This window comes from Leptodactylus fuscus, chromosome 8, assembly GCF_031893055.1.
Source record: "Leptodactylus fuscus isolate aLepFus1 chromosome 8, aLepFus1.hap2, whole genome shotgun sequence".
Lineage (NCBI taxonomy): Eukaryota > Metazoa > Chordata > Amphibia > Anura > Leptodactylidae > Leptodactylus > Leptodactylus fuscus.
Window position 1 is genome coordinate 55,541,876 of NC_134272.1, and position 15,237 is coordinate 55,557,112.

A 15,237-nucleotide genomic window follows, 5' to 3' on the forward strand; every position below is an offset into this window, starting at 1 on the left:
ATACCAGTATTAAAAATTGTGGGTGCACATAACCCCCATATATTCTTTGAATTCCCAGTCAGACAATGGCACTATATACCAGTAGTAAAAATTGTGGGTGCACATAACCCCAATATATTCTTTGAATTCCCAGTCAGACAATGGCACTGTATACCAGTAGTAAAAATTGTGGGTGCACATAACCCCCATATATTCTTTGAATTCCCAGTCAGACAATGGCACTGTATACCAGTATTAAAAATTGTGGGTGCACATAACCCCCATATATTCTTTGAATTCCCAGTGAGACAAAGGAACTGTATAGCAGTATTAAAAATTGTGGGTGCACGTAACCCCCATATATTCTTTGAATTCCCAGTCAGACAATGGCACTGTATACCAGTATTAAAAATTGTGGGTGCACATAACCCCCATATATTCTTTGAATTCCCAGTCAGACAATGGCACTGTATACCAGTATTAAAAATTGTGGGTGCACATAACCCCCATATATTCTTTGAATTCCCAGTGAGACAAAGGAACTGTATAGCAGTATTAAAAATTGTGGGTGCACATAACCCCCATATATTCTTTGAATTCCCAGTCAGACAATGGCACTGTATACCAGTATTAAAAATTGTGGGTGCACATAACCCCCATATATTCTTTGAATTCCCAGTCAGACAATGGCACTATATACCAGTAGTAAAAATTGTGGGTGCACATAACCCCAATATATTCTTTGAATTCCCAGTCAGACAATGGCACTGTATACCAGTATTAAAAATTGTGGGTGCACATAACCCCCATATATTCTTTGAATTCCCAGTCAGACAATGGCACTATATACCAGTAGTAAAAATTGTGGGTGCACATAACCCCAATATATTCTTTGAATTCCCAGTCAGACAATGGCACTGTATACCAGTATTAAAAATTGTGGGTGCACATAACCCCCATATATTCTTTGAATTCCCAGTCAGACAATGGCACTGTATACCAGTATTAAAAATTGTGGGTGCACATAACCCCCATATATTCTTTGAATTCCCAGTGAGACAAAGGAACTGTATAGCAGTATTAAAAATTGTGGGTGCACGTAACCCCCATATATTCTTTGAATTCCCAGTCAGACAATGGCACTGTATACCAGTATTAAAAATTGTGGGTGCACATAACCCCCATATATTCTTTGAATTCCCAGTGAGACAAAGGAACTGTATAGCAGTATTAAAAATTGTGGGTGCACATAACCCCCATATATTCTTTGAATTCCCAGTCAGACAATGGCACTGCATACCAGTATTAAAAATTGTGGGTGCACATAACCCCCATATATTCTTTGAATTCCCAGTCAGACAATGGCACTATATACCAGTAGTAAAAATTGTGGGTGCACATAACCCCAATATATTCTTTGAATTCCCAGTCAGACAATGGCACTGTATACCAGTATTAAAAATTGTGGGTGCACATAACCCCCATATATTCTTTGAATTCCCAGTCAGACAATGGCACTGTATACCAGTATTAAAAATTGTGGGTGCACATAACCCCCATATATTCTTTGAATTCCCAGTGAGACAAAGGAACTGTATAGCAGTATTAAAAATTGTGGGTGCACGTAACCCCCATATATTCTTTGAATTCCCAGTCAGACAATGGCACTGTATAGCAGTATTAAAAATTGTGGGTGCACGTAACCCCCATATATTCTTTGAATTCCCAGTGAGACAATGGCACTGTATAGCAGTAGCAAAAATTGTGGGTGCACGTCACCCCAATATATTCTTTGAATTCCCAGTCAGACAATGGCACTATATACCAGTAGCAAAAATTGTGGGTGTATATAGCCCCAATTCTATTGCTAGGGGACTTGCAAGGTATTTCTGAGGTGAAGGTGGGGGGGCACACCGTTGGAACGGGGATTTGGGGTGTATATATGGGGTATACGGGAATACACTGTCAGTGTGTTCCATTCAGGATCCTGGGAAAGCTGGGTTGCGGCGATTGAGCCCGTCAGTGCCACGTTACACTGACAAGCTTCTCCCTGGAATTGAAGTTATATGTAAGCCCAATATATTCTTTGAATTCCCAGTGAGACAATGGCACTATATGGCAGTAGCAAAAATAGTGGGTGTATATAGCCCCAATCCTATTGCTAGGGGACTTGCAGGGTATTTCTGGGGTGAAGGTGGGGGGGCACACCGTTGGAACGGGTATCGGGGGTATATATCGGGTATACGGGAATACACTGACAGTGTATTCCATTCAGGATCCTGGGAAAGCTGGGTTGCGGCGATTGAGCCCGTCAGTGCCACGTTACACTGACAAGCTTCTCCCTGGAATTGAAGTTATATGTAACCCCAATATATTCTTTGAATTCCCAGTCAGACAATGGCACTATATGGCAGTAGCAAAAATAGTGGGTGTATATAGCCCCAATCCTATTGCTAGGGGACTTGCAGGGTATTTCTGGGGTGAAGGTGGGGGGGCACACCGTTGGAACGGGTATCGGGGGTATATATCGGGTATACGGGAATACACTGACAGTGTATTCCATTCAGGATCCTGGGAAAGCTGGGTTGCGGCGATTGAGCCCGTCAGTGCCACGTTACACTGACAAGCTTCTCCCTGGAATTTAGCTCTTATAAGAGCTGTTGGTTGTCTTCTCCTTCCTATCCTAGCCTGTCCCTGCCTACCCAGAATCTAACCCCTAGCTAACTGGACGGAAACCTCCGTCCTCGGTGAATTGCAAGCTCAGAATGACGCGAAGCTGGGCGGCGCTGTTCTTTTAAATTAGAGGTCACATGTTTTCGGCAGCCAATGGGTTTTGCCTACTTTTTTCAACGTCACCGGTGTCGTAGTTCCTGTCCCACCTACCCTGTGCTGTTATTGGAGCAAAAAAGGCGCCAGGGAAGGTGGGAGGGGAATCGAGTAATGGCGCACTTTACCACGCGGTGTTCGATTCGATTCGAACATGCCGAACAGCCTAATATCCGATCGAACATGAGTTCGATAGAACACTGTTCGCTCATCTCTAATAACTAAGTATTCAAAAATATTTCATCATCATATATTTAAAAAGGTTTTGTTCTATTCCTATCCTGGAGAATTCTGGTGCCATCTTGCCTCCTGCTATATGTAAAGGGAAAACCAGACCTAAGACTGATTGTCCTGGAAATGAACTATCTCCTATAAAGCAAACCTAGGATTCTCAATAATCTCACAATAAATAATCATAACAATAATCAAAATAAGGCAATGATGGTTACAATAGCTGGTACCCTCATTTATAATCCTTCTGGTGATGTTCCTCCAGTTTCCTTGCCCATATCTATAAACTAGCCACCAGTTCCTCAGACTACTCAACGCACACTCATGTAGTCTGAAATACTGCCGTCTTCTGTCTTCTGGGACACCCAAGACTTGACGATAATTCACGCATCTGCAGACAGCCGTTTTAGAGGCACAGTTTGGGGTGTGTCCTAGTTTTGTGTGTCCTAAGGCTTGTTTAGAGAATCGGACATTGAATTTTTGCCATTGCCAGTGGCGCTAGAGGTAAATCTTTCTTTGTATTTTAAAAACAGTTAATTTGCATATCTTTTTCCCAGAGGAGAATTGCCTATATTGCTTATAAGACACCATCATGGCAGTCCAGATAAGATAGTACATGGCATAGAATGAGACAATAAATTGGTTGAGCAGCAGTAGCCTCCTCCTCCCCCTCTCCTCTCCATGAAGTTCTGTGTGTGAACTAGATACAGCTAGGGATTCTTTGCAAACAGTCAGTCTGAAGGTGAGCAGAGATGTAAAATTGTAGGATCAATACCTATAATAGAGATGAGCAAGTAGTACTCGATCGAGTAGGTGTTCCATCGAATACTATGGTATTTGAAATACTCGTACTCGATCGAGTACTACTAGCTGTTCGAAGTTAAGATTCGATGCAGAACCAGCGTTGATTGGCAGAATGCTATACATTGCCAATCAACACTGGTTCTTCTCTTACCTTTAGAAGTCTTCTCCCTGCGCAGCGTCCCGCGTCCTCTTCCGGCTCTGAATTCACTCTGCTTAGGCATCGGGCCTGGGCAGAGCCGACTGCGCATGTCCACTTGTAGTGCGGGCATGCGCAGTCGGCTCTGCCCAGGCCCGATGCCTAGCAGAGTGAATTCAAGGTGGAAGAGGACGCAGGGACGCTGTGCTGGGAGAAGAATCCAGCCCGACCCTCACTCATAGACTTGGTAAGTAGAATTTTATCGAATGTTGCGTACCCCTGAAATGAGCATTTCCCCCCATAGACTATAATGGGGTTCAAAACTCGTTCGAACAGTCGAACAGTGTGCGGCTGTTCGAATCGGATTTCGAACCCCGAACATTTTAGTGTTCGCTCATTTCTAACCTATACCTAAAGGTCTTCATACACATAAAGTAAAGTTGTCCCAAACGTCTAATTTTTGGGGCACCAGACAACTATTTTATGGTATGTATATGGGGGACTTTTCACTTTTACCCAATAGATGATTTTAGAGGAAATCATCATCAGGTATGTAGAATTTTATCATGTTCCACTGGGAGATACACTGACGCCAGAGACGTTGGCAGCAGTTTACTTTACTCTCCCCAGTGAAAACACATTCACACTTGGATGAGTTGGCCGTAAATGTATACGAGTGAATAGGAAGGAATAGCTCCTGGTTGAAACCACATTTGGCCAACATCGATTGGCCACCTTTAGGATGGGGATGTGGTGGCTTAAACCAGCTATAGAATGGGAGAGAATCCATTATTATTTTTGATGAAGGCCTATATATTATCCACTATTTATTGTATTTAGCAGTGCTGAGTATAATGTATTAATATATGTATTCATATCCTTTAACCCGTTGCAAAATATTAGCGTCAATTGTGCAGGAAGTCAGTGAGTCTACAGGGCATTCATTGCTTACAGTTGAGTGGGTAAATTTGTAGAATACTTCTGTCTAAATACATACCTAAAACTTTTGAGGAGTATTTAAATTTTTTCATATATATATATATATATATATATATATACACACACACAAAACTATACTTGAGAAAAGATCATTACCCAGATGATTCCAGTAGCTGTAGGGATGTAAGTAAGGCGGGTGAATTATACCGATATGCTTGTGCATCAATTCACAGTTTGCTTAAGGTCCATGACACTCTAATAATTTTGCAGCTGCAAATTTGTCAGGAAAATTCACAGCCTAAAAATGCCATCAAAATGTTCCAAAAGATAGCCATAAAATCACTAGAGCAGATGTCACGCTATTGATTTTTAAGCAGCAAATCAAATCATTGTCAGCGCAGAGAGCAAAATGGGTAAACCACGCTATAAAGAGCCCAACAACAAAAATCATTCTGAAATTCAAGATAGAGAAAGATCTGTCACCCAAGTCATCACGTGGATTCTTATTAGCGGTATATAATTAAAATCACAGCAATGTATGAATTTCCATGTCACAAAATGTTTAATAAATAATAAAACATAAAAAAAATCAAAACATTACACACATATAAAAACTTGTCCTCATAAAGCTACATTAATGGAAACATAAAGAAGCCATAAGGCTTGGTATGTAGCGATGGAAAAACTCGAAAAAACAGTCTGTTCATCGAAGCCTTGAAGGAGCCGGTCACTGAATGGGTAATAGTTTTGTGCATCAGATACTGAAATTTGGAGTAGGTTTCATTATTAGTTGGCTTCAGCTTGTGCCCACTCATTCTGCTCTGCCCACTCTGCATGGCACTTACCAAAAATTGGGACTTTGTATGTCATTAATCTTGTAAAAATTCATTTATAAGTTTATCCCATTATCTATAAAGTTTACAATGATAATTTTCCACCATGTAGGCGGCATGTTCTGCATTTGGCGAAAATAATGCATTTCATTTTATTAAGGTAATCTGTCACTGGGTCAGGCACTTTACCTAAGGCCATTTCACACTTGCAGGTTTTGTGGATTCCATATCTGAAGCCGAAAGCAGAGCTGGAATCAAGAAAGAGAAGTAGTGCCTGTCCGCTGTACTTTCTCCCCTTTACAATGAAGCAAAAACCAAAGCCAAAACCAGACATGGGGAGTAAAGCTATAGAGAACACTCCTGGTTTTGGCTTCTGCATTTGAAAATCTGAAAGTGTAAATACACCCTAAGGCTAAGGCCCTACGGTGCGAAAATGCAGCTTTTTTTTTGTTGCAGATTTTGTTGCAGTTTTTAAGAGTCAAAGCCAAAATTGGATACAAAACGAATGGGAACTCTATAAAAAGCTCTTATACTTCTACCTTTTGCTCAATCCAATCCTGACTTTGGCTCAAAAAAAGTAACAAAATTTGCAACAAAAAAAGCTGTGTTTCCGCACGGTGGGGTCTCAGTCTAAGGATGTTTCAGCCACGAAGCTCAGTCTGTGTGTTAGCCAGATTTATCAGCTAAACTTCATTCAGGGAGCAGGACTCCTGGCACTATAGGTATCTATGATGTTCTGAGTCCATGCCTCCCTGCGACATACTGTCTTGTACTGTAGATGATATGGGACGGTATGTTGTTGAGAGGCAGGGACTCCTGCCATGAAAGATAACTAGGATGCTATAGGAGTCCTGCACCCAACATGAAGTTAAAGCCGGTAAATCTGGATAACACATGGATTGGATTTCACCCTTCCAGAGATGACCAGGTGAGTCCACTTCATAGCCAATGACTGATAAAAGAAAAACTTGCGTCTTCTTCCTCATTTTGTTTTCTTCTCCACCCCTATTGTGACTGAATTAATTTACTATTTAACTGTTTGATGGCTCATTGATCTCCTTCTAAACGTCTGTTTTCCATTTTGGCAGATTTATGATCAATGTGACATGGGATGGCAGAGATCTGTCCTTTACGGAAGATGGTTATCAAGCAAATCCAAAACTGGTGGTTGTACTGCTGAACACGGAAAGAGAGTGGGAAAAGGCAAGTAAGCCTATATCGTAGAATTTCTTAGAAACTGGCAAGTAAGTCTTTGTGGCAGGATTTACTGTATATGATTTCTATATTTTTGTATGTGAGCTCAAGACCTATTGGGAAAAATCATTATTATTTAATGCCACTTTTTTGGCATAAATTGGTCACAAGCCTGTGTTTTGCAACTTTTTAACTCCAGTTGTGACTATAGTGGAGTTTTGGTCCTGGCTTCTGAGCTGGAGGGTAAGGTGCAAGTAGTCCCATCGGGCAAAACTCATTCTTTGACATTTACTTTATTCTTGTGTATAAATGATGATAGAAATCTACCCCAGCTATAAGCCATGCTAGCTCGAGGAGGATGCGGATAATTCATAAGAAGACATTCGCATCATCATGAACTGGGTGCATCCACTGCCAGTCCAGGGGATGCACAATATTAGAGATGAACGAGTAGGTATTCGATCAAGTAGGTATTCAAAATACTCGTACTTGTTTGAATACTATCATTATTCGCAGTAATGATTCGATTCAGAACCAGCGTTGATTTGCCAAATGCAATACACTGTATAGCATTCGGCAAATCAATGCTGGTTCTGCAGCAGGCTCGTCCTTGTTAATCAGGAGAGCTGGCAGCTTGCTGTTACGAGGGAGCTGACTTTTTCTCATAGAAATGCATTGACCAGCGTTGATTGGCCAGTGTACAGCATTCGGCCAATCAACGCTGGTTCTGCCGGAGGCTTGTCTGTGAGGAGGCGGAGTCTAAGACCGGACCACGATGGAGACTACTGTGCAATCAATGCTGGTCGATGCATTCCTATGAGAAAAAGTCAGCTCCCGCATAAACGCAAGCTGACAGCTCTCCCGACTAGCAAAGACGAGCCTGCTGCAGAACCAGCGTTGATTGGCCGAATGTTATATAGTGTATAGCATTCGGCCAATCAATGCTGGTTCTGCAGGAAAAATAAGGGCTGGTTCACATTAGCGCTTGCCTCCCGTCCAGAAGGAGTCCGCAGGAGGACGCCCCCAAATGGAATATCAGCGCAACTGCAAGCGCTGTGCAGTTAAAGTGCACGGACCCCATAGACTATAATGGCGTCCGTGCACTTTAACTGCACAGCGTTCCTCCTAAACACTCTCCTCCTGCTACTCATGGACTTGGTGACTCTCCTTTAGTCGAATAGTGGTTTCCCCTGAAATGAGCATTTTTTCCCATAGACTGTAATGGGATTCGATATTTGATTGAGTAGTCGAATATTGAGGCTCTACTCGAAACGAATATCGAATCTCGAATATTTCACCACTCGCTCATCTCTACACAATATCTCAGTTTTGCTGAATCCTCCTCATTGACATTCCACCTATTCCAAATATTAGTGGCTCACGAACATATGACATTGATACTGTATGAATAGGTGCATGTATGTGCATGATAATGGATGTTGCACTGACCATGACTACAACATATGACTGTAAGAGAGGCATAAGGAGGTACTCAATGTTACACTATTGCTCATATATTGCCCGATGTTGAGCATGTAGTTCATATAGGGAATGTTCACATCGCAGAATTTGGAGATGATTTTGAGGCAGATTGCAGATTCTGTCCTGAATCTGTCTTTCGTTGTTTTCAATGGGAGACAGATATTGAAGTAGGACGCTGATCAGCAGCAGAGCCCGTGACTTGAGACACTCAGCTGATCAGCCCTATTAATGTATGACTGATCAGTGAATGAAGATCATGTCAGAAATCCAAAGGGCCTCAAAATAAGTAGGAATCTGAGGTGTACTTCTCAATTCCTATTTGCACACTGTGCGAATGGGCCCTTACTTATCCTGCAAAGAGTATTTTTGCAGTTTCTTCTTGTTACCTATTTATTTAGTTCTCTTGATTATAAAGCACCAAAATATTCTGTAGCTGTTTCGAGACATTTCAAGGGTAATGGTAAAAGGTCAAGCCAGGGTGGACGGCGCACCGCCCCATCATCTACTGTAGCTTCTAGTACATTTACTGCTCCAGACAGGTGACATTGAAAGGGCTTTATCTCAGACCTGATCAAATACAAATATGTTGTTTGAGCAATAGAAGTGTGGTGTGTAAAACATTATTTACCTCTATCTGAAGATTGTCATTTCTCTCATCTGCTTTATCTCCAAGTCATGCATAAACGGAGCAGGATTGCTGTGTTAGACAGCTTGACTGACATGGTTGCAGAGCATGCTATACATTCAGCAGGGTAATCTGGAATGGGATTTATTACTGTGCAGTGTTTGTGAAAGAACCGCTCATGCTTTCAGCTATATGTTGATTTATTACCCTGATTTATATAATTTGTTTGATTGTGTGCTATGTACAACCATATGGGGGACCAATGTTATATCTTTACCACCGGAGCGTCACACAACATGTCAGGTAGACAATATCAAGGATATTACCCTAATAGAGTTTCACTCATGAACATAATTACATCCAATAAACAGCCACCCCAGAAAAATAATCTGGGCTGTTCATTCTGTTATGTATTATATATAAACTTTAAAAATGACAGGCTTTTGTTTTTGGTCAGTGTGATCTAGAAATCAAATGAAAATAACATTGAGAAATTAGTAATCCTCATTTGTATGCCCATTTATAGCAATGGGAAGAATATGCAAATCTGTCTCCCCATATGTAAACAGGTAGACAGAGGTACTGTCAGAGGCACTGTCTCCCTGTTTACATCTTGGGAGACAGATTTGCATATTCTTCCCATGTTCCCTTGCAGTGGAGCAACAATGGCTGTATAAGTCTCCACACACCTGAAAAGGTGGTCTCTCCCTAAGGAGTGACATTATCCCCATTTATAGCAAGTTATTCTAGTTCATAGAACTAAAATGTTCCTTTCGACCAGTACCACTAGGTGTCGGGAGTACCAGAGATAAAAACGTTGCATTGCGACTCATCGGAGTCATCTCTAGGCAAATACAAAGGTTCGGTGTACAAAAACTTTACAACAAGGCTGGTTCATATTGACCTGTTGGTGGGTTAGTGTCCCAAATTGCCCTAACAAGCTCTCTTTTAGGGTTTTACTAGGGATATGAAAAGTAATTTGTACCTTTTGGAAATAGAAATTAGTTGAACTCGTTAATATACTTTAATTGTGACGCTAGCACTGATATTCTGATTTCGGAGCTCCTCTCCTGGTGCAGCAAGCAGAAGAGCTTCTAATGAAGATGGCTGGCTATGGGGCTCAGTTTTAGCTAAAGCTACATTGACACAACAGATCCATGTGGCGTTCGTTTTTTTGGTCGTGTGATGTCCATTTTTTTTAATGAATGTCACACTGCAGCATTAAATTCAATGTCCATGAATGGGAGTTATTCACATGACCGCTATTAGTCATTTCTTATTTTGTCCGTTTTCATGGACCTCTACCTGCACTCAAATTTATCATCTTTCTACCCAACATATCCTGAACAAAATGAAGTATGAGAAGGTATATATATAGGTGTAACACTCAGTAACTCAGATTACTTTAAAGAGAACCACATGTGATGTTAAAATATACGATTCATTTGCATTTACCGTATATACTCGAGTATAAGCCATCCCGAATATAAGCCGAGGCCCCTAATTTTACCACAAAAAGAAACTGGTAAAACTTATTGACTCCCCCTTCATTTAATTTATGCAGGTCCTTCCAGTTTTCTGTGCTCCGTGGACCCTGACTCGAGTATAAGCCGAGGGGGGCTTTTTCATCATAGAAACTGTGCTGAAAAAGTCGGCTTATACTCGAGTATATACAGTATATTGCAACTGTGAAAATCGTACCAAAGCCAGTTTTAGCAGTTGTTGCCCTACTAAGATTTGGACCTTTGGTCATTTGGCTTTAGCACTAAATCAGGTGCCAAATCATAGCTGAGCTGTGGCCATTATTGGCGACATAACTTTGCTATGATTTTTTTAGTGTAACCAGTGGCCGGCACCATTTTGTTTTATCTATACACTGTGACATTACTCTCAGAGTACAGAGATAAATCATTGCTAATCCACTATGATATATTATACGTCCACTCTGCCACCAGTGCTTACTCTTTAGACAGACATCAGCAGAGGGCGTGGGAAGGGAAGGAGGAGGCCAGTAGCTCCAGATATGACTTCTGGCGTGTTGCTTGGGTGAAATATTGTTCCAGCAGCGCATCACAAGTCATGTTAATGAACGTTACATCTGTACACCCCCACCCATATTAAGATGAGCTCTCTCATTTTCTAGCTGCCGTCATTTCATTTTAATATTAGGATTCTATAATCTTTCCAACATGGATTTTCAATGTACATACGGCAGTTTCTTAAGGGATGTATTTTACAATGCATGCAGTTTGGATTATGAAATCAGGTGACAGATCATTTCTAGCAATACATTATTCAGTTGTTAATGTTCTAATAGTATTTGCCAGATGGGATCTCCCGCTTAAGATCTCTTACAATGATTTATTAGTTTGCCTTGCCTATAATGAAAATTAAAGGAAACATCGGATAATGCATTTGCAAAGCTCCAAATAAAATACATAATGGGACCTAAAAATCTTTTATGAAAAACATTGATCATTTTTGTCTAGTGCTTTAGGTTGTTGGTTTAGAGTTTATCGTGGGTAATTCATTTCTTCCCGCTGCAATAATCTTATAAGATACAATTCTTTTATGAAGAAATATTTGTTTAATAGGTATTTTTGTTGCCCTTAACGGGCCCGTAAACCTACAGCGCAAAGGTAAGGAGAACGTTTCTAGGTGTATAAATAGGAGATATTTCACATTCTGCAGTAATATTTATGATCTACATCTTTTCATTGTAGGAGAAAGCTTGCTTTTCTGGTCCTTAGTGGGATTACACCTTTATGTTTTAAGGATGCTTTCTCTTATATGGTCCATAGAGGGTGTTGCAGTTTAGTTAACTGCTAGATTGTTGCTTTTGGAGCATCTAGATGTTTCTCACATTGGTACATCACAATGTGAACTTATGGTGGAGAGAGTAAACGTTACTGGAGACAATGTCAATTTGGTATGATCTCATTAAAGGGCACACCGTCTCCTCCCTAGTGCAGTATATTCACCAATACCACGTTTCCTTTTGAGGGATATGACAGGCAGAAAAGTCTTTGCCCCATGTGATGCTGTGCTGAGTTATCATGGGACTGATAGCAGAGTACAGAGAAAGACAGAGAAAGACAAAATCCAAAAATCAAGGTGTCTAATAACAGCAAAAAGGATGCTCAGCTGCAGGGTTATAAATGCATTATATATACAGTATACAGTATATGCGTAGCTCCCAACCGTCCCAGATGCAGTGGGACAGTCCCAATTTTACACTACGTCCCGCAGTCCCAGATCTTGTCCCACTATGACCCTTAAGTGGTTTGCTTATAAAAAAAACTTTGCTCTGATCTACCGGCTCATCCCAAGGTAAAGGCTAAATACTAGACTCGGTAAGGACTTTCTGACATCAGATGGTCACATGATATTTTCTAGTCACGTGACTGTATACAGTCCTATGAAAAAGTTTGGGCACCCCTATTAATCTTAATCATTTTTAGTTCTAAATATTTTGGTGTTTGCAGCAGCCATTTCAGTTTGATATATCTAATAACTGATGGACACAGTAATATTTCAGGATTGGAATGAGGTTTATTGTACTAACAGAAAATGTGCAATATGCATTAAACCAAAATTTGACCGGTGCAAAAGTATGGGCACCTCAACAGAAAAGTGACATTAATATTTAGTAGATCCTCCTTTTGCCTCTAGTCGCTTCCTGTAGCTTTTAATCAGTTCCTGGATCCTGGATGAAGGGATTTTGGACCATTCCTCTTTACAAAACAATTCAAGTTCAGTTAAGTTTGATGGTCGCCGAGCATGGACAGCCCGCTTCAAATCATCCCACAGATGTTCAATGATATTCAGGTCTGGGGACTGGGATGGCCATTCCAGAATATTGTAATTGTTCCTCTGCATGAACGCCTGAGTCGATTTGGAGCGGTGTTTTGGATCATTGACTTGCTGAAATATCCATCCCCGGTGTAACTTCAACTTCGTCACTGATTCTTGAACATTATTCTCAAGAATCTGCTGATACTGAGTGGAATCCATGCGACCCTCAACTTTAACAAGATTCCCGGTGCCGGCATTGGCCACACAGCCCCAAAGCATGATGGAACCTCCACCAAATTTTACAGTGGGTAGCAAGTGTTTTTCTTGGAATGCTGTTTTTTTGGGCGCCATGCATAATGCCTTTTTGTATGACCAAACAACTCAATCTTTGTTTCATCAATCCACAGGACCTTCTTGCAAAATGAAGCTGGCTTGTCCAAATGTGCTTTTGCATACCTCAGGTGACTTTGTTTGTGGCATGCTTGCAGAAACGGCTTCTTTCTCATCACTCTCCCTGACAGCTTCTCCTTGTGCAAAGTGCGCTGTATTGTTGACCGATGCACAGTGACACCATCTGCAGCAAGATGATGCTGCATCTCTTTGGAGGTGGTCTGTGGATTGTCCTTGACTGTTCTCACCATTCTTCTTCTCTGCCTTTCTGATATTTTTCTTGGCCTGCCACTTCTGGGCTTACAAGAACTGTCCCTGTGGTCTTCCATTTCCTTACTATGTTCCTTACAGTGGAAACTGACAGGTTAAATCTCTGAGACAACTTTTTGTATCCTTCCCCTGAACAACTATGTTGAACAATCTTTGTTTTCAGATCATTTGAGAGCGGGCTGTCCATGCTCGGAGACCATCAAACTTAACTGAACTTGAATTGTTTTGTAAAGAGGAATGGTCCAAAATCCCTTCATCCAGGATCCAGGAACTGATTAAAAGCTACAGGAAGCGACTAGAGGCTGTTATCTTTACAAAAGGAGGATCTACTAAATATTAATGTCACTTTTCTGTTGAGGTGCCCATACTTTTGCACCGGTCAAATTTTGGTTTAATGCATATTGCGCATTTTCTGTTAGTACAATAAACCTCATTTCAATTCTGAAATATTACTGTGTCCATCAGTTATTAGATATATCAAACTGAAATGGCTGTTGCAAACACCAAAATATTTAGAACTAAAAATGATTAAGATTAATAGGGGTGCCCAAACTAGCTTGATCTTAACAAGAACCTATTTTCATAAATTTGTATATACAGTAGGTATTTGCAGTAATGCTCTTTGTGCTAGTAGACTGCTGTTGTAACTTTTTATGTTCATGTTGTCTATTACAACCACAGCAACATGTACCTGCATTTCTAGTACGCATTGTTTGGCAATGCTGACTATTTCTGAATGTTTTGCATATTTAACAGATGTAATTACTTTTTATAATGATATTTCATACAAATAGCAAAGGTTTGTCTATTATCAATGAAACAAAATATAGTCTAGTGAGGCCAACTGTAGGTTCTTGCAGTATCCATGGTATCCAATAGCCATTGTTATGAACTCTATTTCTACCAGATGACTGAAGGACGGAATAAGTGAAGAGCCTGATGAATGTAGTAACAGACGACTTCAGCCTCCATCACTGTTTGTGAGATGTAATCCGAGTTCTGGTGCTTACAAAAGACTCTCTTTAGAATATTAGATTAAATTGTGTCTCTGACTTTTTCAGTTTCACCTTCTTCAATAACTTTTAATTAGATGTAAATGAGTCTAAGTGGCGAGAATTGGTCTATAAACTGGACCTTATGGTCTTATTAAATGATAAATCATGGTACTCCAGATTTAATGAGGAGCAAGGAATAGGTTCCTAACCCAAATACATCGAAAATCTGCATACGCCAAAGGATAGGTTAAAAAGCTCTGTTGCCAAATCAGATAACTGTAAACACTTTAGTCTGAATGATGGCTTATCTCAAGATGCTTACAAGTCCATAGGAGTTCCTGATGGGGAGAAGGGGGGTAAAGACAATAGTAATGAGTTCAATTCTTCTTCTTGTGTAATATCAATTAATCTGCAAGTGAAGAGATTGGAGTTAAAGGTCACAAATATATAAAGCAAGCGGAGTAAATAGCTCTGCAACAACTGGAACGTGAATAATCGCTTGTATTAATTTCCTTACTTCAGAATGATTACTGTAAGAGGAGGCTGTCGACAAGTGATCACCAAATAGTTCCATTAGCCATTTCATCGGTATTCTACTATTTCTCGTTTCTATCTTAAAATAATTTCATTAATTATACTTCCATTTAAACATAAATAATAAGAATTATATACTGCTCTATAGATAGTTCTGACAGGTCTGCTAATGCATTAATACTGAGGTCTTTAGTTTTAAAGAAG

General features: G+C 40.4%; 1 protein-coding gene across 2 annotated transcripts in view; it reads left to right on the forward strand.

The window, feature by feature from the left end:
• Positions 1-15,237, forward strand: part of GRIN2A (glutamate ionotropic receptor NMDA type subunit 2A) — a 407,150-nt gene that overhangs the window by 310,383 nt on the left and 81,530 nt on the right. For both annotated transcript variants that reach the window (XM_075285943.1, XM_075285944.1), the window contains one exon: positions 6,837-6,951. In XM_075285943.1, the coding sequence (XP_075142044.1) occupies positions 6,837-6,951 (115 nt within the window). The remainder of the gene's footprint in view (positions 1-6,836; positions 6,952-15,237) is intronic.